Source organism: Thamnophis sirtalis, unplaced genomic scaffold, assembly GCF_051295495.1.
Source record: "Thamnophis sirtalis isolate CommonGarterSnake01/CBP01778 unplaced genomic scaffold, rThaSir2_p1.2 scaffold_2, whole genome shotgun sequence".
Classification (NCBI taxonomy): domain Eukaryota; kingdom Metazoa; phylum Chordata; class Lepidosauria; order Squamata; family Natricidae; genus Thamnophis; species Thamnophis sirtalis.
In genome coordinates this window covers 113,135,726-113,161,311 of record NW_028261382.1, presented here as the reverse complement: position 1 = coordinate 113,161,311, position 25,586 = coordinate 113,135,726, and the positions used below count along the sequence as shown (strand labels likewise).

The 25,586-nt window shown below is 42.3% G+C and overlaps 1 protein-coding gene across 2 annotated transcripts in view; it reads left to right on the top strand.

The window, feature by feature from the left end:
- FER1L6 (fer-1 like family member 6) overlaps window positions 1-25,586 on the top strand; it is a 120,746-nt gene that overhangs the window by 73,301 nt on the left and 21,859 nt on the right. For both annotated transcript variants that reach the window (XM_087706697.1, XM_087706696.1), the window contains exons 25-32: window positions 5,011-5,194; window positions 5,978-6,198; window positions 10,193-10,315; window positions 11,236-11,275; window positions 15,966-16,084; window positions 18,259-18,390; window positions 20,561-20,686; window positions 22,388-22,515. In XM_087706697.1, the coding sequence (XP_087562823.1) occupies window positions 5,011-5,194; window positions 5,978-6,198; window positions 10,193-10,315; window positions 11,236-11,275; window positions 15,966-16,084; window positions 18,259-18,390; window positions 20,561-20,686; window positions 22,388-22,515 (1,073 nt within the window). The remainder of the gene's footprint in view (window positions 1-5,010; window positions 5,195-5,977; window positions 6,199-10,192; window positions 10,316-11,235; window positions 11,276-15,965; window positions 16,085-18,258; window positions 18,391-20,560; window positions 20,687-22,387; window positions 22,516-25,586) is intronic.

Sequence of the window (25,586 nt, the reverse complement as noted above, 5' to 3'; positions counted from 1 at the left end):
TTTTGTGGGAGTGGCTCGGCAGTCATGTGACCAGGTGGGCGTGGCCAACTTGGAAAATGTGGTGAAACTCACTTAACAATGCTCTTGCTTAGCAACCAAAATTTTGGGCTCAATTGTGGTCATAAGTTCTCTTTTTCTTTCTTTCCTTCTTTCCTTCTTTCCTTCTTTCCTTCCTTCCTTCCTTCCTTCCTTCTTTCTTTCTTTCTTTCTTTCTTTCTCTCTCTCTTTCCTTCTTTTCTTCCTTTTGTCTCTATCTCCTTTTTTCTTTCTTTCTTTCTTTGATTCTTTCTTTCTTTTTCTTTCTTTCTTTTTCTCTCTTTCTCTTTCTCTTTCTGTCTCTCTGTGTGTGTGTCTGTTTGTCTGTCTGTCTGTCTGTCTGTCTCTCTCTCTCTCTCTCTCTCTCTCTCTCTCTGTGGCTCTTCGTCTTCCTCTCCCTCCCTCTGTCTCTGTCTCTGTCTCTCTCTCTCTCTCTGTCTCCTCCCTCTCTCTGTGTGTGTGTCTGTCTGACTCTCTCTCCCCCCCTCTCTCTGTTCCTCTCTCTGTCTGTCTGTCTCTGTGTGTCTATCTGTCTGTCTCTCTCACTCACTCACTCAAACACAGACACACACATATCTTGTTGAGTATTCCAATCACATTTGAAACACTCAACAACTAGACTGTATTGACGGTTTTTTGCAGCATTCTGCAGCCATAAGACCAAAATATAGGTTAAAAGTACCTGGCAGCGGCATTTTTCCCTGGGGGGCTCAGCACAACATCCCAAGACCGATGTCACCACATCCGCCCTCTTCGGGGATAGGTTCTCTTAAGAAGAATGGCCCTCTCGCATTCCTCGTCTTCCGGCCGCATCCCCACACCATGGAAAAGATAGACACGCGCATGCCCCGCACAATTACAGGCCCAGAGAGGGAAGCCTCTGCACAAGCCCTGGTGAGTGAGAACAAGTTTCTGCCATTATGAAGGCTGTGCGATGACGGATGGAATCTTCGCCGCAGGGCAGTAAAGCTCTGTCTGCCAGAGGCAGCAGGATCAAAGCCCCTCTCCTAACTGGCCCTCCTCCCTCTGAGGGTGGGGGGGCGCAACTGTCACACTGCCTCTGGCTTCCCTCTGAGAGTCTCCACTCTCCGGGGCTGTAATTGTGCAGTGTGTGTGCGCACGTCTATGTTTTCCATGGGGGGGGGGTCACAGATGGGCTCCGGAGTCGCTCCACGCTCCACTCCAGAGAGGAGTTCGGATGTTTGAAAAGCCCCGCGTGGAACTCCTCTCATGTTCCTTCTTTTGCTGTTTGTACATGCCGCGTGGGGCACGCTGCCTTGTCTTTCACAGCCACCTCGTTTCCAATTGGGGCCTGGATCCATGGAGAGGGATGGAAAAGATGGATTTCTCCCCCTCCCCCGCATTGGAAATGAGGCAGCTGTCAAAGACAAGAGAGCTCGACCCACGTGGCTTGTTCAAACCGAAAAAGAAGGAACAGGAGGGGAGTTCGGCTGTTTGAAATGCCCCACGTGGAACTCCTCTCCTGTTCCTTCTTTTGCTGTTTGTACACGCTGCGCGGGGTGTGCTTCCTTGTCTTTCACAGCTGCCTCGTTTTGAATTGGGATGAGGATCCATGGAGAGGGACGGAAAATATGGATTTCTCCTCCAAATTGGAAATGAGGTGGCTGTCAAAGACAAGGGAGTGTGACCCAAACAGCAGAAGAAGGAACAGGAGGGAGGATTCATTGGGCAAGCCCACGGGCGTGAGCTGCTCTCTCCTCTGACAGCTGCCTCGTTTCCAATGAAGGGGGTGGGGAATCCATGCGATTTCCTCCCTCTGCGGTTCCCCACCCTCCCTCCGCGTGCTTGCACTAGCCAAAGCCTCCCAGAAAGCTTCTGCTGGCAGGGGGGGCAGGCCAGGGGAGGGACCATTCTGGTACCAGGCCCCCGGAAGCCCCGGTACGGGAAGCACGCTAAATTCTTTCAACCGGTACGCATGTACTGGACAGGACCGGCTGAAACCCACCTCTGTTCCAGGTTGTCTAAGCCCAAAATTTTGAGCCTGGTGGCGTAAGGGATTCTATTGGAGTGGAGGACTCTTGTGAAATACCTCTATATATTGTGAAATACCTTCTTGTGAAATACCTCTTTATATAAAACAAATAGTTGCTTTAGTTTAGCAAGATTTCCCTCTATAGGTGAGGAACAATAAGGGAAATGGCTCAGAAGTAATTCCACATGTTTATCTAGGCTCTTAGGGCCTGACACTTACACTGTGGTTGAAATCAGAGTTTACAACCTGATTGTGAATTTCATTTCATTTTTAAAATATCAGAATGGAATTAAGTATAACTTTCCTACCTTCTTCAGCTGCCATTCTTGTGGGACAGCTGATAACCAACAGTTAGAATTACAGTATGTTTCATACCCATGAAATTTTTATCCCTAATGCTGTCTGCACAGTAGAGAGGAAATTCTTACTTTAAAAAAAAAAGAAGAAGCTATGCAGTGGTGGGTTTCAATTTATTTTACCACCGGTTCGTTCGTGTGCGTGCAGAAGCCTCCCGCCATCACCACTACCAGTTTGCCCGATCCAAGGTAAACTAGCAGAAACCCACTTCTGAAACTATGTCCAGAAAGAAAATAATCGAAGACTTAACTTTCCAAACTCCTCTTGCATTGTTTTTCACTAACTTTAACTGCACCCTATGCACTTCACATTTCTAGCGGCATCTGGCATACAATTTTAAGAAAAATATTACAGAATTGTTGATTACATCATTAAGATTGTAGAAAGTTAATGCCCACCCTTCTCCTAGAAAAATGAAATATTCTAGGAGATATTAAAAAGGCAGAATATTATATTTTCCCTTAAGGAGGAACTTGTTTCTAAAGACATAAACTCAGAGCTTCAGCTCCCTGCCCCCTACACCCCATCAGCAGACAAAAGGCTGAGCCAGCTTATCTACAAAACAAAGGACCTTCACCCTCAGGACATGATAGGATTAGCCCTCACTCAAGATCCAAAGCCATTAAGTCATAATAGGAATTGCCCAACACCCTTTCAGAACACAAGCCTCTTCATTGCAGCATCATCCAGCAAGATTCAACCAAGCCTGGGACTCAAGACAACCTACAAAGTTACCCCTGCATCGCTCCATGGCAGTCTGACAACCAATTAGAACACCTGCCCTTACACAGGAACAGGAAGTTCTAAGGCAGGGCTCAAGAGAGTGTATAAATCTCTCTCTTTCTCTCACCCATGTGCTCAACTACCCAGGTCCTCAAACCACATGGTCCTGTTCATCATTAAAACGATCTTTCCAGACAGCCTCCATGTTTCCAGTGTCTTCCTCCCCACTTGGAATTGTTGGACTTTAAATTAGGTAGAGGAAGAAAGGGAGAGAAATGCAATTTAACTGATGTTTTAAATGGAAAAAAATAGCATGGGAAACAAAGAGAGAAAACTTAATCTTTGGTTGCTTATTTATCAATCTATTTCATTTCATTTCTACATGTTTTAGAATGTTTTTTAAAAAAATACTGAGAATGCATGCATATTTTTTGCAAATTTATAATTCATGTGTGCTTTTTTGTTTTTCACATTATCAGATCATATACTTATTTTAGTAAGATCTTTGCATAATGTATATATCTTGCTGTGCACTTTATGAGTGGTGAAGTTCATTAGAACATTTGGACAAGTATGGCTTTGATGTTTTAATTATCTTAATTTGTGTGCAGTTTCAGAAGTGTCAGTTCAATACGCTCCTGTTGTAGTGATCATCAAAGAATTTATGTTTCATGAGAAATTAATCAGGTAGACTGATCAAATAAATTGTGTCTAATATAAAAGTCTAGCCACCGTAGCACATTATCCAAGTTTGGAAAGAACGAATTATGACAAGTCTCTTGTTCCAAGGTTCTTATGAATCAATAAATGGACTTAGACTTCAAACGTGACTTTAATTAAAATGAAAATGAAGGTGAATCTAATAACTAGGATTTATTAGGTGCAAAATCAGAGGCTTGTTGTTTTCAAATCACAAAATGCCTGGAATTAAATGGGATTTTTACTGAGAGGTTTATGTAAGGTTGGACTATAACTAAGGCTATTTTTTTTTTGTAAATGTGTTTTTTGTTTTCCATTTTCATTTCGTACAGTCACATATATACTGTGCATAACCGGGGACATATAACAATAAACAATAAACACAGCCATTCCTCTTGTCAACAATACCCCGCAAAATAGAAACCCAATGTACCTCTTCGACCCTCCATACACCCTTTCTTTCGCCCCCCTCCAACTTTCCATCTTCCCTCTACCCTACTTTCCCTCCCCCTCTACCACTCCTCTCTCCCAGTACACTCCCTCCCTTCCTTCTCACCCTCCTTCCCATCCTCTCTCCCACCCTCTCTATCCCTCTACTCCTCCCTTCGGTGTATTTCTACTATCTATTAATATATTCAGCTTGTCCTATTTTTACAGTGAAATTAAAGAGCAACAGTATACAAGTGCAGTCGCGTTACTTTAAAATCTAACACATACTATATATCCCCCCTCCCCCCTAACACCCCCCTCCCTCCCCCCCCACTTCCCAGAGCCCGTACACGGTATAGATTTTTAACCTAAAAACCTAACTAAGGCTATTTTTTTAAAGAGAAACATCTGCAGTGATTTTAAATCCAATAGATTTTAATCTTTGTGACATTTAATGGGATTGTTCAAAGGAACAACGACATGTTGGAAATAGTTGATGAAAGGTTCTAAAACACCAGTGGCCTTTCTACCGAATATGAGATATGATATTTAAAGAAATCCGGCTTCTTGGGGAAAAAAAATCCGGAAGACAAACTGCAAATCATCTCAAGTAAATTACAGAAATCCAATTGCCAGAGGATTTTCTTGTGGGATTTGATAGAAAACCCATTTCCAGTTGGAACTAAAATGTGCCAAAAGGAAATGAGCAAAACTGCCGTTTTGAGAAGATAAGGAAAGATCTGACTGGTTCTTTTATGTTTCTCCATTGTTAGGAATTGCCCGAAAATGAACTTCTGCATCCTCCACTAAGCATATGTGTGGTTGACTGGAGGGCCTTCGGACGCAGCACACTTGTGGGGACCCACACCGTCAACTGCCTTAAGCAGTTTCTGCACAAACTCAAGGAACCTCTCGTTTCCTTAGCTAAAGAAGCTGATATTGTGGAAGTGGACAAAGGTAAGACATGCCAAAAGTCCGATCAGAATCCACCCTCCTTTCTTTTCACAGAGCTGTAAAGATGTAAGGCCTTGGAGACCACGCTGCTGTTGCTATATTAAGTGGAGCTGGTTGTTTTTGCGACATCTACTTTAGCAGGATTTATTGGTTAATGTGTCATTGTTAAATTCTAATGTTTGTTTGTTTTATATTGTTGAACTGAGCAGCATGGAAGGATAGTGGTGGTAGTGGCCTAGAGGTCTGATGAGGGTAGTCCTATAGCAGTGGTGGGATTCAGCCAGTTCGCACCTATTCGGGAGAACCGGTTGTTAACTTTTTAAGCAGTTCGAAGAACCGGTTGTTGGAAAAAAAAATCTCCTTTTGCTTCTTTCCACTTTACAGAGCTAATCCTGTAAGGAAGGCAGGAAGGAAACATTCTGGTTTTATTTCTAGCCTAATCTTTATTGCCCTGCTTACAGAAACTGCCTCTCCCGTTAACCCTTATTAGATTGTAACTGCTAAGGCGAAGCGCCCATTGACGTGAGTGACGTTGAGTTGGCCACGGCCACCAGTCACATGACCACTGAGCCACGCCCACACAGCCGTTCATTAGGGCAGAGAACAGGTTGTTAAATTATTTGAATTCCACCACTGTCCTATAAGTTAGGGGTGTCAAACTCTAGGCCTGCAGGCCAGATCTGGTCTATGGGGTGCTTAAATCTGGCCCATAGGGCCGGCCTAGAAATATCAAAGAACCAGCTGGTGGTGCCTCTTGTTGAATTTTATATATTGACTTCTTTCTAGCTTCACCTGCTCCAGCACAACCTCACATAAGTCAACTTCCATCACTTCCATCAGATCACATTTATGTTGATGTGGAACACGGAGAGCCTCATTTAGCCTTCCCCAAACCTGAAGCAGCAGAAGTACATATTCCCATATCACCTCCACTGCTACCACCAGCTCCTTCACGGAAACATTCATTAGCCTCTTCCTCTAGACCTTTGAAAGATGGAAGATTGAAAGTAAGTTACATCCAATTTGGAGCTTTTTGCATTTTCCACTAGACTATGCATTCCCTTCTTTATGATGAAACAAGGGGCAAAAAAATATATCAAGCTCAAAAACACATCCATGTAGTCCTCAACTTATGACCGGAGTTGAGCCCTACATTTATGTTGCTAGCCACGGTGGCATAGTGGTTAGAGTGCAGTACTGCAGGCTACTTCTGCTGACTGCTGGCTGATTGCAATTTGGCAGTTCATATCTCACCAGGCTCAAGGTTGACTCAGCCTTCCATCCTTCCGAGGTGGGTAAAATGAGGACCCAGATTGTTGGGGGCAATGCGCTGACTCTGTAAACCACTTAGAGAGGGCTGTAAAGCACTGTAAAATGATATATAAGTCTAAGTCAGCAACCTGGGCTCTGGAGCCGCATGTGGCTCTTTCATCTCTCTTCTGCGGCTCCCTTGTTGCTGGTCGGTGCCACAATTTTGAGAGGAGCTTCCGGTGGGTGGGTAGGAAGCACAGCGCTCCAGGAGGAGACTCTATGGCAAGGGGTGGGTTTTCTGGTCAGTTCCACAATTAGGACAGGTAGAGGAAGGACACCGCACTAGGAGGAGACTCTATGGTGGGGGAACCGGACTTCTGGTCTTCTCCAGAAATGCATGAAGGGAATTTTGCTTAGGACCTTTCTGGCTTTTTGAGTATTTAAGGTTGCCGACCCCTGGTCTAAGTTCTATTGCTATTGGTAAGTGTAACAGTTAAATGAATTTTGACCCATTTGATGACCAGTCTTGCCATAGCTGTTAAGTGAAGCGCTGCAATTGTTAAGTTAATAATACAGCTGTTAATTGTTTGATGAGAACATGACAGGAGAGAAGTAAACATATACAGACAATCCATGTAATTACAAGTAGTCCTTGACCACAATTGAGCCCCAAATTTTTGTTGTTAAATGAAACATTTGTTAAGTAACTTTTGCCCCATTTCATGACTTTTTTTTATTTCCATTGTTATGTGAATCATCACAGTTGATAAGTTAGTAACCCAATTGTTAAGTGAAACTGGCTTTCCCATTGACTTTGCTGGTCAGAAGGTTGCAAAAGGGGATCACATGACTTTGGGGTGCAGTGATGGTCATAAATATGAACCAGTTGCCAAGCATCCGAATTTTAGTCTCATGATCATGGGGATGCTGCAAAGGTCATAACTGTGAAAACGGTCATAATTCACTTTTTTCAGTGGCTCTGTAACTTTGTATGGTCACTAAATGAACTGTTGTAAGTCAGGGACTACCTGTATATACAAAACCTCTAAGGGGGTATGGCAGTGGCCTCACAACTGGATGTCCAACTGGCGTTGCTTCGTGAAAATTTTCTATGGGACCAGAGAACACACCTTGTGGGCAATCTTTTACAATATGTTGAATAGCTTGCATATCAGTATCACAATAGCAACAAGGCAAATCTTTCCATCTCCACTGATACGGGGCAGAGGGATTTCTTTACACCGTATCCCATCCGTAGCTTTCCTTAAGCTTCACATGCTCCCTGGGGGGTGCTTAACAGGTGACAACGACCAGATGCAGGCCTATTGCCCTTATGAGCCTCGTGGCCATGACAAACAGAAATGCATAAAATCAAATAGACTATATCTATATGACTATGGAACTATAACGTCACATTATTATACTCTCAAGGCAATGGATTATGAAGCTATTGCTTATAGTTTGTTCCTTATAGGAACATAAACTAGGATGAGTAACCATGCTGAAAATTGTTATATAATTTAATGCTATAGGTTAGACAGGCCTGATTTGAAAAAAACAAAACAGAAAGAGCACAAAAGAAAAGTGTGTGTGTGTGTAAAATATATATATTATATATTATATATATATATATATATATATATATATATGTATGTATGTATGTATGTATGTATGTATGTATGTATGTATGTATGTATGTATGTATGTATATATATATATATATATATATATATATATATATATATATATATATATATATATATATATATATATATATATATATATATATATATATATATATATATATTTTCTGAGGTTTTCGCGGGTGTTAGTATGTAGGTCTCTAGTTGTTCGGGTTTTCTCCCGCGTAGAATTGGAGATGTCTAGGCGACGTTTCGACGAAGTCACATTCGTCATCTTCAGGCTGCTGCTGACTACTTCAGGTTTGGTGTTTCCAGGAGTAGTGGTGTTTCACTACTCCTGGAAACACCAAACCTGAAGTAGTCAGCAGCAGCCTGAAGATGACGAATGTGACTTCGTCGAAACGTCGCCTAGACATCTCCAATTCTACGCGGGAGAAAACCCGAACAACTAGAGACCTACATATATATATATATATATATATATATATATATATATATATATATGTATGTATGTATGTATGTATGTATGTATGTATGTATGTAAGTATGTATGTATATGTGTATCTATGTGTATGTGTCTGTCTGTCTATATATGTGTGTGGTATGTGTATATGTATATGTATGTATGTATATACAGTATACACACACACACACACACACACATCACGTTTTCCCGAAAATAAGACCTCCCTGGATAATAAGCCCAATAGAACCCCGTGTGGATAATAAGCGTATGCATTACAATGAGCACTCCTCTGAGAATAAGCCCTCCTCTAAAATATTTAACCACATATTTAGCCCTGTCCCCACCATTTACAATACAATACAATAGCAAAGTTGGAGGGAACCTTGGAGGTCTTCTAGTCCAACCCCCTGCCTAGGTTGGAAACTCTACAACATTTCAGACAAATGGCTATCCAATATCTTCTTAAAGACTTCCAGCGTTGGGGCATTCACAACTACTGGAGGCAAGCTGTTCCACTGATTGATTGTTCTAACTGTCAAGAAATTTCTCCTCAGTTCTAAATTGCTTCTCTCCTTGATTAGTTTCCACCCATTGCTTCTTGTTCTGCCCTCAGGTGCCTTGGAGAATAGTTTGACTCCCTCTTCTTTGTGGCAACCCCTGAGATATTGGAAGACTGCTATCATGTCTCCCCTAGTCCTTCTTTTCAACCATTCTTCATATGTTTTCGCCTCCTGTGCCCTAATCATCTTTGTTGCTCTTCTCTGCTCTCTTTCTAGAGTCTCCACATCTTTTCTACATCATGGCGATTTCCTGAGGGGAGGGGGGAACATGCTCTACGTGGCCCAAATGCACCAGCCATCCATGCAGAACGCCCTCGCAGAGGCTGCTCCCACAAACCCTAGCTACTGTGTCCCTTCTCTTAGTGGTGGCCGCAAAAAGAGCAGCAGGCCCATAGACGCTTGGGCTGGCAAAAGTGTGCCAGAAACAGAGAAAGAACTTCTGGTCCTCTCTGGATCAGTTGATCTGTGTGCCGCAGGCCAAGGTTAAGGGGCCTCCTGCACCTCAAAAATAATAAGACCTCCCGAAAATAAGGCCAAGCACTTATTTTTTGGGGGGGGGGGGTGTCAAAAGAAAATAAGACCCTGCCTTATTTTCAGGGTAAATCTCATCTTTACTATTTTTATTAATAACTCAAAATGTTGAACATCGCTAATATTTCTTCATGCTCCTATTTTTTTCACTAAAACAGCCCTATGGGGTGAGTTGGGTTGACAGAGAGTGACAGGCTAAAGTCACCTAGCTGCTTCAATGACTGAGGCGGGATTAGAACGGATCATCTCCTAGTGATTGGTCCAAAGTTACCCACCCAGCTTTCATGCCTGAGGTGGGACTAGAGCTCACTTTCTCCTAGTTTTCAGCCTGGTGTTTTAACTACTAAACTGGCCTATAATTCATCATCCTAGAAGGAATCCAGATTTAATATATCCTTATTCAGTATTTCTTTGTCTTAGACATTTGTATAAATTGGAACCATTTGTTAGGGAATAACTGTGTTGATATAATTGAAAATAGATACCAAAGTACTTTTTTTTAAAAAAATGACTTCAAGCAAAAATCATTTTTACCTGTAACATTTTTAAGGACCGCAAAAAATCAATTTACCGCTCTACCAAGAGAAAAAAGAGAACTGTCGCTGATGAATCTGCTGAAAATGTCATCGATTGGTGGTCAAAGTATTATGCTTCAATACAAAAAGTACAGAAGGTAGGCAAAGTCATAATACACATTTTAATCTATTTTTCTATGTGATGTAATTTTTTTTGGGGGGGGGGGATTGAAGTTTTTTTTCCTGAGTAGGAATAGCTCCTTTTCAGACACTACACACACACACACACACACACACACACACACACACACACACACACAGAGTTTCCAGTAAAGAGTTTCCTAAGTAAGTCCTGAACTCATTGGTAGCCTCACATGAAATGAGCAAGGACATACATTCAATTTTGCAGCTACTAAGATTGTCAGACAAGCAGGCACAAAAACAGCTGGGGAAGTGATTGAAACCTGGGAAACGGGCCCTCGACAGGGGTGGTATTTACTTACCTTTCCTACTGGTTTGTAAATGTGAGCGCATGCATGCGCTTCTGGATAAAAAAGGGCCTAAATGGGATGCCATAGAGCCGGGTTGAGTGGGGCGGGGCCAACTGCGATTTCTGCTACTGGTTCGGGCGAACCGGTCCGAACCGGTAGAATACCACCTCTGCCCCTCTTCAGTCAACAGGCGTGCTTATTTACCACCAGATTTTTTGGTACTTAGAAGGCAAGGGCTGGGCAGCACAAGCAAACCACAGTCAACAATTTAATGGCCAGCCATCAACACCCCAGTCAGCATCTAAAAAGCCACATACAACAGGCACCACACAGGGAATAGCACACACTCTGCTAGAGAGAAGTTTCCTGAAGATGGGCTCCAGTACGAGTCCTAAAGCTCGGAAGACAAAATCTCTGGTCCTGGTGATCAACCCAATTTGATCCTGCAATATTATCTTGGGACACATACATTTGCCTTCATCCCTAAGTAAATAATTAAATAACAGAAAGTAAATATGTTAAAGCTGGATTGCAGTTAAGCAGCTTGATCTGTATTTTCATAAGTACTTTTTGTTTTATTTCCAAAGGCAAAAGTCTTCGATTTCAGTGATGGAAAACCAGGAACATGTGAGTAAATATTTACATCTTTATTAATAGTGCTTTTCATAGTAAATGGTAACAGTCCATTCTCTCAAGAATACTCACACTCAATCAATATTCTGGTATATTCTAAGTGATTTGTATCCAAAATGTCTGTTTGCCTACAGAATATATCTTTCCTTGGAAAAGGAATTTTTGATCCCACTGAAAATGTCATTTGTAGAAGGAGAAAGAGAAGTCCATTATCATGGCAATTCCTCTTCATTCCTATCCTCTGGTTGTCCCAAAGGTGATGTTTCAAAAGGCAATTGGACTTTGTTTTTCCTTGAAGACATTTCGCTTCTCATCCCAGAAGATTCTTTAGTTCTGAAGAGTTCTGAACAGAACTGAAGAAGCTTCTTGGATGAAAAGCAAAATGTCTTCAAGGAAAAACAATGTCTAGTTGCCTTTTGAAAAAGCACCTTTGAAAGTTCCATGGGGTATTCAGACTTCTCTCTCTCTCTCTCTCTCTCTCTCTCTCTCTCTCTCTCTCTCTCTCTCTCTCTCTCTCTCTCTCTCTCTCTCTCTGTGTGTGTGTGTGTGTGTGTGTGTGTGTGTGTGTATCTGGACATCCTAATCTACAAAAAACCCAATGGCTCCCTAGGACACACCATCTACCAGAAAAAAACACACACCAATCGCTACTTAAATGCACAATCCCATCACCACCCTGCACAGATCAACTCTGTAGCCAAGACTCATCTCCAGAACCAAACGCCTAGCCGACAAAGATCACCCGAAAACTGAATTACCCACTCTCACAAACGTATTAATCTCCAACGGATTCCAAAGAAAAACAACTACCAAACTAATCCAAAGGGAGACTCCCCCCAAAAACCGAGAAACAGAATAGGACAATGGCATCGCCCTCCTCCCTTACATCAAAGGCACCACAGATAAAACCAGCAAAATTCTCCACAAACACAATATCAAGACAGCCTTCAACAGTGACCAAAAAATAGTCAACCTCTTGAGAAACCCCAAAGATAAAATCCAGCTAGAAAACCAAGGAGTCTACAAAATACCATGCAAAATCTGCACTGCAACATACATAGGACAAACGAACAGGAGAATAAATGCACGCATCGCAGAACACAAGAACGCAGTAAGAAAAAAAGAAAAGAATTCTTCCCTTTTTCAGCACCTTAAAGCTACAGGACATGAAATTAATTTTGAAGGAATCAGGTTAATCTCCAAAACTGAACACTTCAACAAGAGAATAATTATGGAAGCTATCGAAATAGAGAAACACCCCCACAACATGAATAAACGTGATGATACCTCTCACCTACCAGACATCTGGAAACCAGCCCTAGTCAACAAACAAGGCCCACCCACCCCCCAGGCCGTTTCAACACGAAACAACAATAGACACACAGCCAGCACCAATCAGCACCAATCTACCAATCATGATACAACCACACAACCAATCATTCCACTTACTGAAACAAAGCCAGCACTCCACACACCCCCACCAAGATTTATAGAAAGATGGCAGTTCTGATCACACTTTAAGCCCAAAACCCAGCCTGAAGGTGGCGGGTGAGACCTTGCTGAAACGTTGCCAAGGCAATCTCAATCTTACACGGAATGGCTGTGTGTGTGTGTGTGTGTGTGTGTGTGTGTATGTGTGTGTTCCAGCATAACTCCGGAACACCTGGGCCGCTGAAATGAAAAGGACTGAATTATGTCCATAGTGTCAAGTCACTGAACCTTTGATAGTGATAGTGTGCATTTTGGATCCATTTTCTGTTAAGATACAGCCTGTGGTACCTTAAAATAGCTTCTACTGTACACCACAGAGGAGTTGCCATGGTAACGGCTTCGCAGTACTTCACAAGGGGGCTCCCTCTAATACAGGATTGGGATAAATACATATCTGGGCTATGCCGGGTTATCAACTAGTATCCACTAAAACAGATATATAGAAAACATGGGATTACTGGAATGCAAAAGACTTTTACCTCAAGTATGTTGGCAGCAAATCTGGATGTTCTACATCAGGGGTGTCCAACCTTGACAACCTGAAAACCTGTGGACTTCAACTCCCAGAATTCCCCAGCCAGCCAGGCTAACGAGATTCAGAAGTTTAGCACATTTCAGAAAGGTCTCAAAAGGCATACTTAAGGCACGTCCACATAGAAGGAGATTCTGAGTGACAAAGGATCCCCCCCCCCCCAACATCCTTCTTCATGGAGAACTTGCCACAGTAGGTTCTTTCTTACCTACTGCAATTTCATAGATGGGCTGCAGAAAACAGACTCAAGGTTATGGGACCTGTTTTTGCATTCACATGGTGTGTGAGGTTATTTGGCCATTCCTCTCATAGGAACTTTATAACTGAGATTATATAGGAAGGGTGATGTTTAATTTTCCCTCCCTCTGGTTGCACTTCTGATATACCCATCTCTAGTACATACTGGCAAGGAAAACATGGAGAAATGCTGGGCATTCATTGTCTACTTTGGCCCTAAACTTGAGTGTTTGGTCTAAATTTCTAGTCTAAATGAGCAGAGAGATGGACTGCAGGAAAGGAGCGGGTTAATTCAAGCTATAGCATCTTAGAGAAGTTTTATTAAGAAGATGGTGGCTCATAATGTCATCTTTTGTGTAATTGTTATTAGCTGGGAAGTTGGTCAAGGTGAGTGGAATTCTAATCATTAAACCACTGACACAGCAGAACTTCTGGGAGATTTAATTATGCGGATTATTTGCATCTGCCCCTGAGTGAAATGTTTTAATCAGTTAGCCAAATTATACGGAGTTCTTCTTTCCGATTCTGTATTCATGTTCAGTATAATTTTGCCCTCATTTGAAATGCAGTTCTGCTGTTTAGCAGGCTATGCGTAGTAGTATGTGGGAAAGATCTTGGAGAGGGGGACAAAGAGATACTGCCTAGAGAATGGTCAGATAAGAGAAGGCATAGCCCACAGCTGTATAATGGATGCAGAAAGAGATTCAGAAGGGACCCTCCCTAGCTTTTCAAGCTGTGAAAGAGGCAGCCAAAGAATTGTACCTTCAGACCTGTAAGATTCTGTTAAGGTAGCCATACAATAAAGTAGAATTAGCGTGTCTGGCATATTTCTTGTTTGATCTACGTGGAAATGCTGACACCATGTGCCATTGTTCCCCTTGTTGTCTTGGTAAATACTGTTGGAAGAAATGTCCTTCTGGGTTTAGTTCCAAGTGGAGAAAAAGACACTGGAAACATGGAGGCTGCTTGGAAAGATGGTTTTAATGGTGGACAGGGTCACATGCTTCAAGATCTTGGGTGAAGAAAAAAAGGGAAGGGATGCTGAGAGTGCCAGAGTTTTATATCCTCTCTGGGCTTTTGAATTTGAACTTATATTCTGATTGGGTGTCAGACTCCCATGGGGCCATGCAACTCTGTAGGCTGTCCTGAATCCCAAGCTTGGTTGACTCGTGCTGGGTGATGATGTAATGAAAGGGCTTTGGGATTCCTATTATGGCTCTGTCTGAAGGAGATAGATCTTTGTTATGTAGTATAGACTGGCTCAGGCCTTACTGACCCATTTACAAAGGAGGGGGGCTGAGTCTCTGCCTCATTTTTAGGGGAAATATTCTGCCCTTTTAATATTTCCTAAAACATTTCATTTTTTAAAGAGCTAACTTCCTACAGCACAGTATACGCCTTCATAGAAAATATGGCCCAAGCATCAAATGTTGGCTTGGAATATCTGAATGCCGGTGTGAAGAAATTTGAAATATTTTGCCAGACCTAAAATCAAAGGCTATTTAAATAGCGTGGTTATTTATGAAGAGCTATTTAAATCAAAAGGAAGTGTGAAAAACAAAGGAGTATAGTGTGAAGACTATGCCTGTGGAAATATGGAAAGCTACAGCATGGGTGGGCATGAACAGAAGCAAAACTGAAGCAGTTTTTTGACATGAGTACAGAAGTGGGTTCCTACCAGTTCGCACCTATTCGGTAGAACCAGTTCGTCAAATCTACCGAACCGGTTAGAAGAGGTTCCACCAATGGACCCGGAAAGCAGGCCACACCTACAGAAGAGGTTCCAAAAAATTTTGAAACCCACCACAGCCACACACACCCCACACACAGAGAGAGACAGACAGACTGACACAGAGAGAGAGAAAAAGAGAAAGAAAGGAAAAAATAAATAAAGAAAAAACAAAAAAAGAGTGAGAGAGAAATGAAAGAAAAAAAGAAAAAAGGGACAGAGAGACAAAAGGAAGGAAAGAGAGAGAGAGGGGGGGAGGAAGGGGGAGAGAGAGAGAGAGAGAGAACACATGGCTGGCAAACCACTCCCACCAGGTCACATGGCTGGCAAGCCACTCCCACAAAGGAGGCCACACCCACAGAGTAGATTCCAAAAAATTTTGAAACCCACCACTGCATGAGTAGCAGAGCTTCATAGCAAGGATCTCCAAACTTGGCAACTTTAAGATTTGTGGATTTCAATTCCCAGAATTCCTTAGCTAGCATGTTTACAGTTACTCATCTGGTTTGGTTGCCAGTTTCAATTGTATATTCAGTAATAGTAGCCTTGAGTTTCAACCTTGGTGCAGAAATCTTGATGGAAGCAAACAGAAACTTTTAACTGGATTTTGGTCTGGATTTGTACAGCCCATACCTAGCAGTTCTATTTTTGTCAGAGCCATTACCATTAAAATAACTGTATTTTCATTTCTATAGCAAAAGACATGACGACCTCTGTAAGCTTTAGCACTGAAGATGAGCCAGATAAAAAGAAGAAAGAGAAATTGCTGAAAGGCAAAGTGACAGAGACGTCTTCCAAGCTAGCCACCATGGAGGTAAAGTTAATTATGATTCATTCAGATCTGAGAATATTTCATATTTATACTGATTTGGAAAACTGAAATCCCAGTTTGGAACATTAGTACAGTATTTGAGGAATGCAGGACAGTTGGTATTCAGTGTGAAATGAAACCAGCTATAATTCTGTACTCCTATAGGGAAAGGGACGCGGTGGCTCAGTGGCTAAGACGCTGAGCTTGTTGATCAGTTTGGCGGTTCGAATCCCTAGCGCTGCCTAACAGAGTGAGCTCTTGTTACTTGTCCCAGCTTCTGCCAACCTAGAAGTTTGAAAGCATGTAAAAAATGCAAGTAGAAAAATTGGGACCACCTTGGTGGGAAGGTAAGAGTGTGCTGTGTGCATTCGGTGTTTAGTCATACTGGCCACATGACCATGGAGACATCTTCGGACAGTGCTGGTTCTTTGGCTTTGAAATGGAGATGAGTACTGCCCCCTAGAGTTGGGAACAGCTAGCACATATATGCAAGGGGAACTTTTATCTTATAGGAGAAGGAGTGGTAGCACTTGGGGGAGTTAAAAGAGGGATCAGCCTAGAATCCCTATGTAGGTACAAGCAGACTAAGTTCAACTTCCCTTGAATTTCTTTCACCTTTATCTAACTCCAAGGAAATGCTAATCGTTAGTTGAGAATGTTCCTGTGCATAGATGTTTTAGCAATAAATGTGTTTAATGACCTTCACATGTGGATCTGAACTTCCATGCCTGACAACTCCTCTGAATAAAATAAGGCACATTGATCTGGATCAAAAAAAAATCTCAATTATGAAAGCAAGAGTAATCATCTTATTTTGTATCAATGATTGTTTCAAATTTCTGAACACAGAAGCTTGCTTAACACAACTGACAGGAAACATCATTAAATTTGCTTTATACAGTGCAGTGCTACACTGAAAGGTTGTTGTTTATGTGATAAATTTATGAATTACAAGTAGTCCTCGGCTTTCAACAGTTCATTTAGTGACTATATTAAGTTACAATGGCATTGAAGGAAGTGACGGATGACCGTTTTTCACACTTATGACTGTTGCGGCATCCCCATGGTCATGTGATCAAAATTCAAACGCTTGTAACTGACTCACATTCAATGATGGCTGTAGTGTCCTGAGGTCATGTGATTACCTTTTGTGACCTTCTGACAAGCAAAGTCAATAGGGAAGCCAGATTCACTTAACAACTGTGTTACTAACTTAAGAACCACAGTGATTCACTTAACAACTGTGGCAAGAAAGGCTGTGAAATTGGGCAAAATTCATTTAACAAATGTCTCGCTTAACAACATAAAGTTTGGGCTCAATTGTAGTCATAAGATGAGGACTATCTGTATAGCTATATATAGCTATATAGCATAGTTTAGACTCTCTAGGCAAGGCACCAGAGGTGGGTTCCTACTGGTTCGGGCCGGCCTGCCACGCCCCCAAACTGGTTCTATCAGTAGTGGTGGTGCCATCTTGATTTTCAGTTCTGCGCATGCGCAGAACAATCTTTATTACAAAAATTAATTTTTCCCCTTTTCTACAGCTGTGCGCCTGCGCAGACCTTTTTAGGTGCAAATGTGCATGCGCGTAGAACAGTGATAGGTTCCAGATCCCATTCCAACCGGTCGTAGCTGCCAGCAACGCTTCCGCAAGGCTCCGCGATGCTCCAGCTGCTTGGCGGAGCGTTGCGCAGGCGCTGTACGTGCCATGACTGTGTGCGGAAGCACTGAAGGCTCTAAAGGACAGGTAAAGAGCTCAGGTGGGCAGGTGAGCCCTCCGGAAGCACCGTACTGGAACGGTACCCGGTGCTCTGGGCAGGCTCCGGTATGCCCGTACCGGGGCGTACCGCCTGCAACCCACCACAGGCGCAGAACATGCGTTTGGCATGCACGTGAGCGAAGAGAGCATGCACATGGGGAAAAAATTGTGCACCAAACCAGCAGTAATAGCCGATAGCATCCCACCCCTGCAAGGCACATAGGAAATATAAAAGAAAGTAATAAAAGCAATTTATTCCTAAAATATAGTAACAAAATAGCAAAAACATAAATGGAAACAAAACAGAGTACATGCGAATAAGCTATAGTAATACAGAAAAGAAAAGACCTGTGTTTTTCTTCCTTAGCAGTGAATTTTGGTCCATTCCCTCCCCCCCCCTCTCCTGCCCTCCTTTAAGGTCTATGATGGCGATTTGGAGAGCGAGTTCAACAATTTTGAAGACTGGGTAAAAACATTTGAACTCCTTCGAGGCAAAATTACTGAGGACGATCATACTGATTTTGAAGACAGGATTGTCGGGAAATTTAAGGTAGGGTTCAAGACGGACAAAATATATGTGTGATATGTCAAGGATAGGTGTTGTAGAAAAATCCATATTACTCGTTACTGCTGTGTACTGCTTCAAGAGCCGAGGTGGCGCAGTGGTTAGAGTGCAGTACTGCAGGCCACTTCAGCTGACTGCTATCTGCAGTTCGGCGGTTCAAATCTCACCGGCTCAAGGTTGACTCAGCCTTCCATCCTTCCGAGGTGGGTGAAATGAGGACCCAGATTGTGGGGGCGATATGCTGACTCTGTAAACCGCTTAGAGAGGGCTGAAAGCCCTATGAAGCGGTATATAAGTCTAACTGCTAATCTTCTGAGAGTGCAAACATAGATGAGCTTATCTGCAAAGCTTGGCAGCCCTGCTTTTCCTCAGAATTAAATCAGCTCTGAGCCTCAATGAACTTTGCTGGCTTGGGAATTCTGGGAGTTGCTGTCCACACCTTTTGCTGTGTTGCTGAGGTTGAGAATCACTGACCTACTCTATATGTAAATATTAAGAAGTGGACAGAGGGGTATATTGATCTATAAGCCAAATGTTGCAGCAAAACAAGATCAAATATTTTTTTAGCTCTTCACTGATTGACAAATGAAGGTAATTTTCAGAACAGAAGTGGGTAAGCGATATATAAGCGATTGAATAATTTGTGGAGTGTTAGGGCTGCCATAGATTGTTCCGTGGCACGACAAAACCGCGCTCGACTAAGCCGCGCCCGATTAAACCGCGTCGCTGACGTCATCAACAGGGCGACAACAGCGAGCGCAGAGAAAGAAGGGCACTTTAAATAGCGATTTGAAAGCAAGCCGCTTCAACTTAAGGTAAGGGTTAGGTTTAGGGTTAGGTTTAGGGTTAGGTTTAGGGTTAGGTTAAGGTTTAGGGTTAGGTTAAGGGTTAGGGTTAGGGTTAGGGTTAGGGTTAGGGTTAGGGTTAGGTTTAGGGTTAGGTTAAGGGTTAGGATTAGGTTTAGGGTTAGGTTAAGGGTTAGGTTTAGGGTTAGGTTTAGGATTAGGTTTAGTGGGGTTAGGTTTAGGTTTAGGGGTTAATTTTAGGTTTAGCGTTTACAATGTGCTTCTGTCTCCGCGCTGTTGTCGCCCTGTTGATGATGTCAGCTACGCGGTTTCGTCGAGCGCGCTTTAGTCGAACACGGTTTTGTGGTGGAACCAGATTGTTCACATAGTAGATAATGTTCTATAAAATATGCTGAAAGGTTTCCAACTTTTGATACAGTTTTTGGAGTGGTCTTGATTTCCTTCCTTCCTTCCTTCCTTCCTTCCTTCCATCCTTCCTTCCTTCCTTCCTTCCTTCCTTCCTTCCTTCCATCCCTCCCTATTTGAACTGTAACTCAGTTTAGGCTTACAGTACAGTAAAGTTTAAGCCATCCTATTTTATGAAATACACCATTGTTCTCAACCCTAGCAACTTTAAGGTGGGTAGACTTCAATTCCCAGAATTCCCCAGCCAGCAAGACCAACTCTCCAAAGTCCACACATCTTAAATTTACTGAGGTTGAGATGCACTAAAGTATTGAATAGTCGGCACCTCTTTTCATATTTCAAAACCATGCCACTGAACTTTGGCAGTGTAGCCAGAAAGCATTTTAGATGCCATAAATAATAATAATATTTTAACTGCATATTGCACTATCACCAACTTATCCATAGTTTCCTTATATAGTGGAGGGGGTGGGGGAGAGTTGAACTAGTGATATTTTTCCTTTAGTTTAGTTATAATGTCACCAGTTAAGATTTACAGACCTTAATCCAGCTGTCAAATAGTATCCGCGTTTTTTCCTTTGGCAAGTTAACAGAAATGCAGCACTGAGTTGCTGTTCTGAGATTGTTAATCTTATAATTGCCAGACCAAGGTAAGCAACCTAACAGCAGATAAACAAGTCAGAAAATCTAAACATTGATTGCAGAGCTGCTAGCCACATCTGTTTCGTTCCTTTGAATGCTAGACTTAAAATAACAATGCCGAGATATTGCCAGAAGTGACTAAAATATTAAATAAAGTTGTCCTTAAGAAAAAATGAAAGAAGAGCATCAACCTAAGATGATGGGGTTTAGGGAATAATTTCCAAAATCCTTTTTTTCCCGTCTGCATTACCTGAGTTTATTTGACGTGAGTAATTTAGCCATGTTGTATATATTGACCGAAGGGCTGCTTCTGCATATACAAAACTCCTGAAGACTCTTCCTCAGGCGACGGAGGTTCTCTGAGAATTCTGCAAGGCCTACCCCCAAATCACTCAGTGAATGTTCTAATCAGAGTATATATTGTGGCCGTAAGTATCCCTTAAACTCCTGTCAAATTCTTCTTTTAAGTTAAAAAGATTCCGTTGGTTCCAATGCAAGAAAGAGTTCCAAGATAATGAAGATATAAAGATCTATAAAAAGCAAATAACTTGCACCTCTACTTGTAGGAGGAGTGGCAGACCTGGTGGGTGGAGTTAAAAGAAGAATTGGCCTAGAATCCCTATGTAGCTACAAGCGAACTAAGTTCAACTTCCTTTGCATTCCGTTGATCTTTATCTAACTCCAAGCAGGTGCTGTTAGTTGAGTAGATTTCAGTGCCTGGGCATAATTATCGTGTTTCCCCAAAAATAAGACAGGGTCTTATTTTCTTTTGATCCCTAAAATAAGCACTGCAGGAAGTGGCGAGTGTGGTCACATCATGGCTGCTGCTGTTTTGCAATATTTTGGGGGAGGGCTTATTTTAGCGCATGCGCTCAAAAGCCCAATTGGGCTTATTATCCGGGGAGGTCTTATTTGGGGGGAAACAGGGTAGGAATAAATCAATTTAATTGATCTTCATGTATGGATCTGATCTTCTGCACCTGATACATATTCTGGGAGTTGAAGTCCATTCATCTTAAAGTTGCCAAAGTTGGGAAATGATGCTTTAGACTGTCAAACCACAATGACACATTGCTGTCATGTGATGTATCACATCTGTTTCCCTTTGCTAAAATGGGGGTGGGCGTGGCCAGGAAGTCACGCATTTGGTCTGTGAAAAGCAAGTTTGACACCCCTGCTTTAGACTGATGGAGAGATGGTTCAAGAATACCACACAGACCTCTTCTGTCAGTCCTTGTTCAGAACAGATTGCTCAAAACAGAAGCAAGAACAAATTGAAAATAATCCTCCACCCCTTGAGAACCCGTAGGAAAACAGAAGCTTCTCATAGTGGGAAAATATTGGGGAAAGGCAGGTTTAATCTCATTTTTATTTTAAAGTAGAACATTTTCCACTTGCTCAATGGGGAAAGACTGGAAATCTTGGATAAATGGTAGAGTTGGGAGGAGTTCAGATGAAGGAGAAGAGCTTCATAGAGGCCTTCAAACAGGATCTTAAACTCCCCAACTTTTTCAGTCTTTGCACATCTGCCCTTCACAGATGCAGCATCACCCTGAAAAAAAGAGATGTGGTTTAACAGGTTTGTTTATGTATTCTGTTTGGGTGCAGCCAGATCAATAGAAACAGGGTGAGGGAGAGGAAAAGGAAGTGCAGGCAGCTGTGTTCCTGTTTTGTTGCCCTGGTATGATTGGTGCCCTCAGAGCAGTGGTGGGTTCCTACTGGTTCGGACCGGTTCAGCTGAACCTGTAATGGTATGGCGGCCTGAGTCGCTGGAACTGGCAGCAACCCAGGCCTGCCACGCCCCTGAACCGGTTCCCTGGTTTCTTCTGCCATTGCCGGCATGTTTCCGCGCATGTGCGGAACAGTTTTTAGTCAACTGCGCATGCGCAGCCATGTGTGGTGGGCGCGTGCGCGAGCAAAACGCCCTCTCAGCGAACCGGTAGTAAACTGCTTAGTAACCCACCCCTGCCTCAGAGCCCACCTTGGTTCATGGAATCATAGAATCCTATGGCTAGATGGGACCTTGGAGGACTTCAAGTCCAACCCCCTATCTGAAGTTTGTCTTTAAAACCAGCTTTAATGAACAGAAGAGCGTTTATTAAATAATATTTTTTTCAATTTTTTTGCAGGCCTTTAATCTTAGTCCTGCTGACCCTGATGGTAAATCTGATCCATATATTGTGCTGAAATTGGGGGAAACACAAATTAAGGACCGAGACAGATATATTCCAAAGCAACTAAATCCCATCTTTGGTCGGTGAGTTCATTAAATGTGCACAGTGTTTTACGATTAATGAGTTACTCCTGACATTTTTCTTCCCTTGAGTTGCATTTATTAAATCTTGAAATGTCATGGTTTGTAAATCTTGGTTCTCAAAGCTATGCATACTGTCTAATCTAGAGTTATGTGTGGGAAGAGATTCATAATTAGCAAAATGTTGGATGTGTTATGATACAAGTCCCATCCTTTTGAGTGTATGTGTTAATAGCTGTCTACTTTTGCGAAAATTTTCACACAATGGCATAAAATCACAAATCATTTGAATATTATATTAGGAAAAGTGAGGTCTAAAGTGATATATTCTCTTAAGAATACATCTTAAGTTTAAAGTTACTCTTCTGTAATTAAAATATTTGTACTGGAGTTTTACCTGTGCAGCTTTCTACATTAGATGTATATCATTCTTACAACACATCTGCAGAATTCCTAGTTTGGTCTAGAGATTACTTTGGCCTTCTAGTAGGTTGTTAGAACAGCAGCCCGCAACCTTTTGAGTGCAAGGGACTGTGTGATGACCCAGGGCAAGGCACAGAGGCAACATGGTCAGCTGAGAGTTCAAACTCCCCTTCATTGCTCCAACTTTCCCCCAAACCAGTGGTGGGTTCCGGATCCCATTGCAACCGGTTGGCTGCAGTGAGGCCCAGCGTCCACCACGTGCAGGCACACAGCACGTGCGCAGATTGCGCATGCCTACTTACCACCCGCAACACTCCAGTTGCTCAGTGGAGCATCGCGCAGGCGCCATATGCTCCGTGCCCATGCGCGAAAGTTCCAATTGGCTCAAATACATGTAAGGAGGGTGGGCGGGCGGGTGGTAAGACTTGGCACAGAGTCTCTGAGATTCATGGACAGATCTTCACACTCCTGAAACGAATGAACGAATTGTTTTCTGAAAAAGCCCCCTCTCCTTTTGCTCCCTTTTTATTTCCTATGGGAGGGGCCATTCACCATCCACCTGTAGCTTTATTCCCAAGTCAACCCTGATTTCTGAGCTGTTCTTTTCTTCTGGCAGCTCTGCTCATGCACACCCTGGGAACAGGCTCCAGCTGTTCCTCTGCCTCACTGCTGTCTATCTCTGTAGGCACCTGATCACTGCCAGGCGGCCTCAGTCCTGTGTCTGCCTCTGATGCAGAGCCCTTGTCTGAGCCTTCCCCAGCCTTCAGGACTGGCCCATGCTCCTCCCTAACCTCCTCACTGTCTGACTCTGCTGCCAGCTCTGCTGGCCGCTGGTGGGCCACAATAATAGTCAACCTAGCAGGTAGACGCACTTGGTTAAGGTGGCCTACATTTTGTACAGGGATCAGACCAGATCTTTGGATGGAAGACCACTGGGAGATCCCAAGACTGTAGTCTAGAAGGGGAAGTAAATGAAATCCCAGAGGAAGATACTGTTGTCAAGAAAACTGTATGAATGTGTCCATAAAGATAAGAGATTTTATTTCTGTTTGTGCTGAAAACAGAGATGTTTATAATTACTTTGCCAACTGGTGTGACGAAGCTTGAAGATTTCCACCTGTGACTTCTCATCTCGTTACCTTGCTTAATTTGTTGCTAAATTTTCTGCAGCCTCATTAAACTTTGGAGAAGAGAAAGTAGAGAGAACAAATGGCATAAACCCCACTAAAGAGACTTTTGTGAATTAACCCTTCTACCTCTTTCTTATATTTGCCTTGAATGCTACTATCTTGCCTCTGTCTGTTGCTGATTAATCATCATTTCGTGGTGATACCAGCTAGGATTTTCCAAGAAAAAAATGAACTAATGTAAATGAAGTCCATTATAAATGGAAACTTTGGATGAACTTCAATTCTTTCCCTCCATCTTGTCTAGAGGCTGGTTTCCAGGATATTTTTCCCATCCGAATGTCCATCACCCTCCACTAAACACACTTATTTTCCTTTCTATAGGATCACTTATACCTAATATAATTCTTTATAAGACCTTACATTGTTTGCTAATATAGCTTTAGAACTATAGAGCTCCCACTGCCTTAAAAAAGTTCAAAACATTCTTAAAGATTCTTCTCATCCTGGGCACCATTTTTTGAACTATTACCATCTGGCAGGCGGTACAGGACAATAAAAACAAGGACAAATAGGCTGAAAAACACCTTCCACCCCAGACCAGTAACTATATTGAATTCTATTGTATAATGCAATTTTTTTATTTATTAATTGGAACTTGTCAAACAAAAACAAGAAAAAGAATAAGAGAATAAAATACAATGACAGGGGCGATAGGCATATTAGTGCACTTATGCACCCCCTCCCCTTTCTCACCACTTAAAAGTATGAAGTGAGGTCCATGGAAGTTAATTTGTGACTGAAACTGTGAAAATTTGTAGCTGAGACAACTGAATCAGGTAGACAATTCTATTACAGAAATCATATTATTACAGTCAAGTTTAGAATGATTTACATTGAGTTTAAAGTAGTTGTTCGTGTGCATATTATTGCAATTAAAACAGAAAAAGAAAGAAAAAGGCAGAAACAAAAAAAAACCCAGAAAAATATTAATGCAGGTTCAAGAGTTTTCAATTCAATTGTATTGAATGTGAAGGATACTGTATGTGTTTCTGTTTTATTTTTATAGTTGTTGTTGTTGTTATTGTGTATAATGTACACTGAAGATGAGATTTAATTTCGTTGAACAAGGTATAATGACAATAAAGTAATCTAATCTAATATGATAACCTGATTAGGGCAAAATCCACTCCATTCTACACCATGAACAACTCATAATTTTAGTTAGCCTTTTTCTTAATTAACTATTTTTAGGATTATAGTCCAATCCTGACTACTTGAGAGACCGCCTGCTGCCAATTACCTCCCAAAGACCCATTAGATCACACAGATTAGGCCTCCTCCGGGTTCCGTCTACTAGCCAATGTCATCTGGCTACTACCTGGGGGAGGGCCTTCTCTGTGGCTGCTCCGGCCCTTTGGAACGAACTCCTCTCTCTCTGGGCCTTCCAAAAAGCCGTTAAAACCTGGCTGTGTCGGCAGGCCTGGGGTCGATGAGTTCCCTTCCCCTCTCGAATTGTGTGGC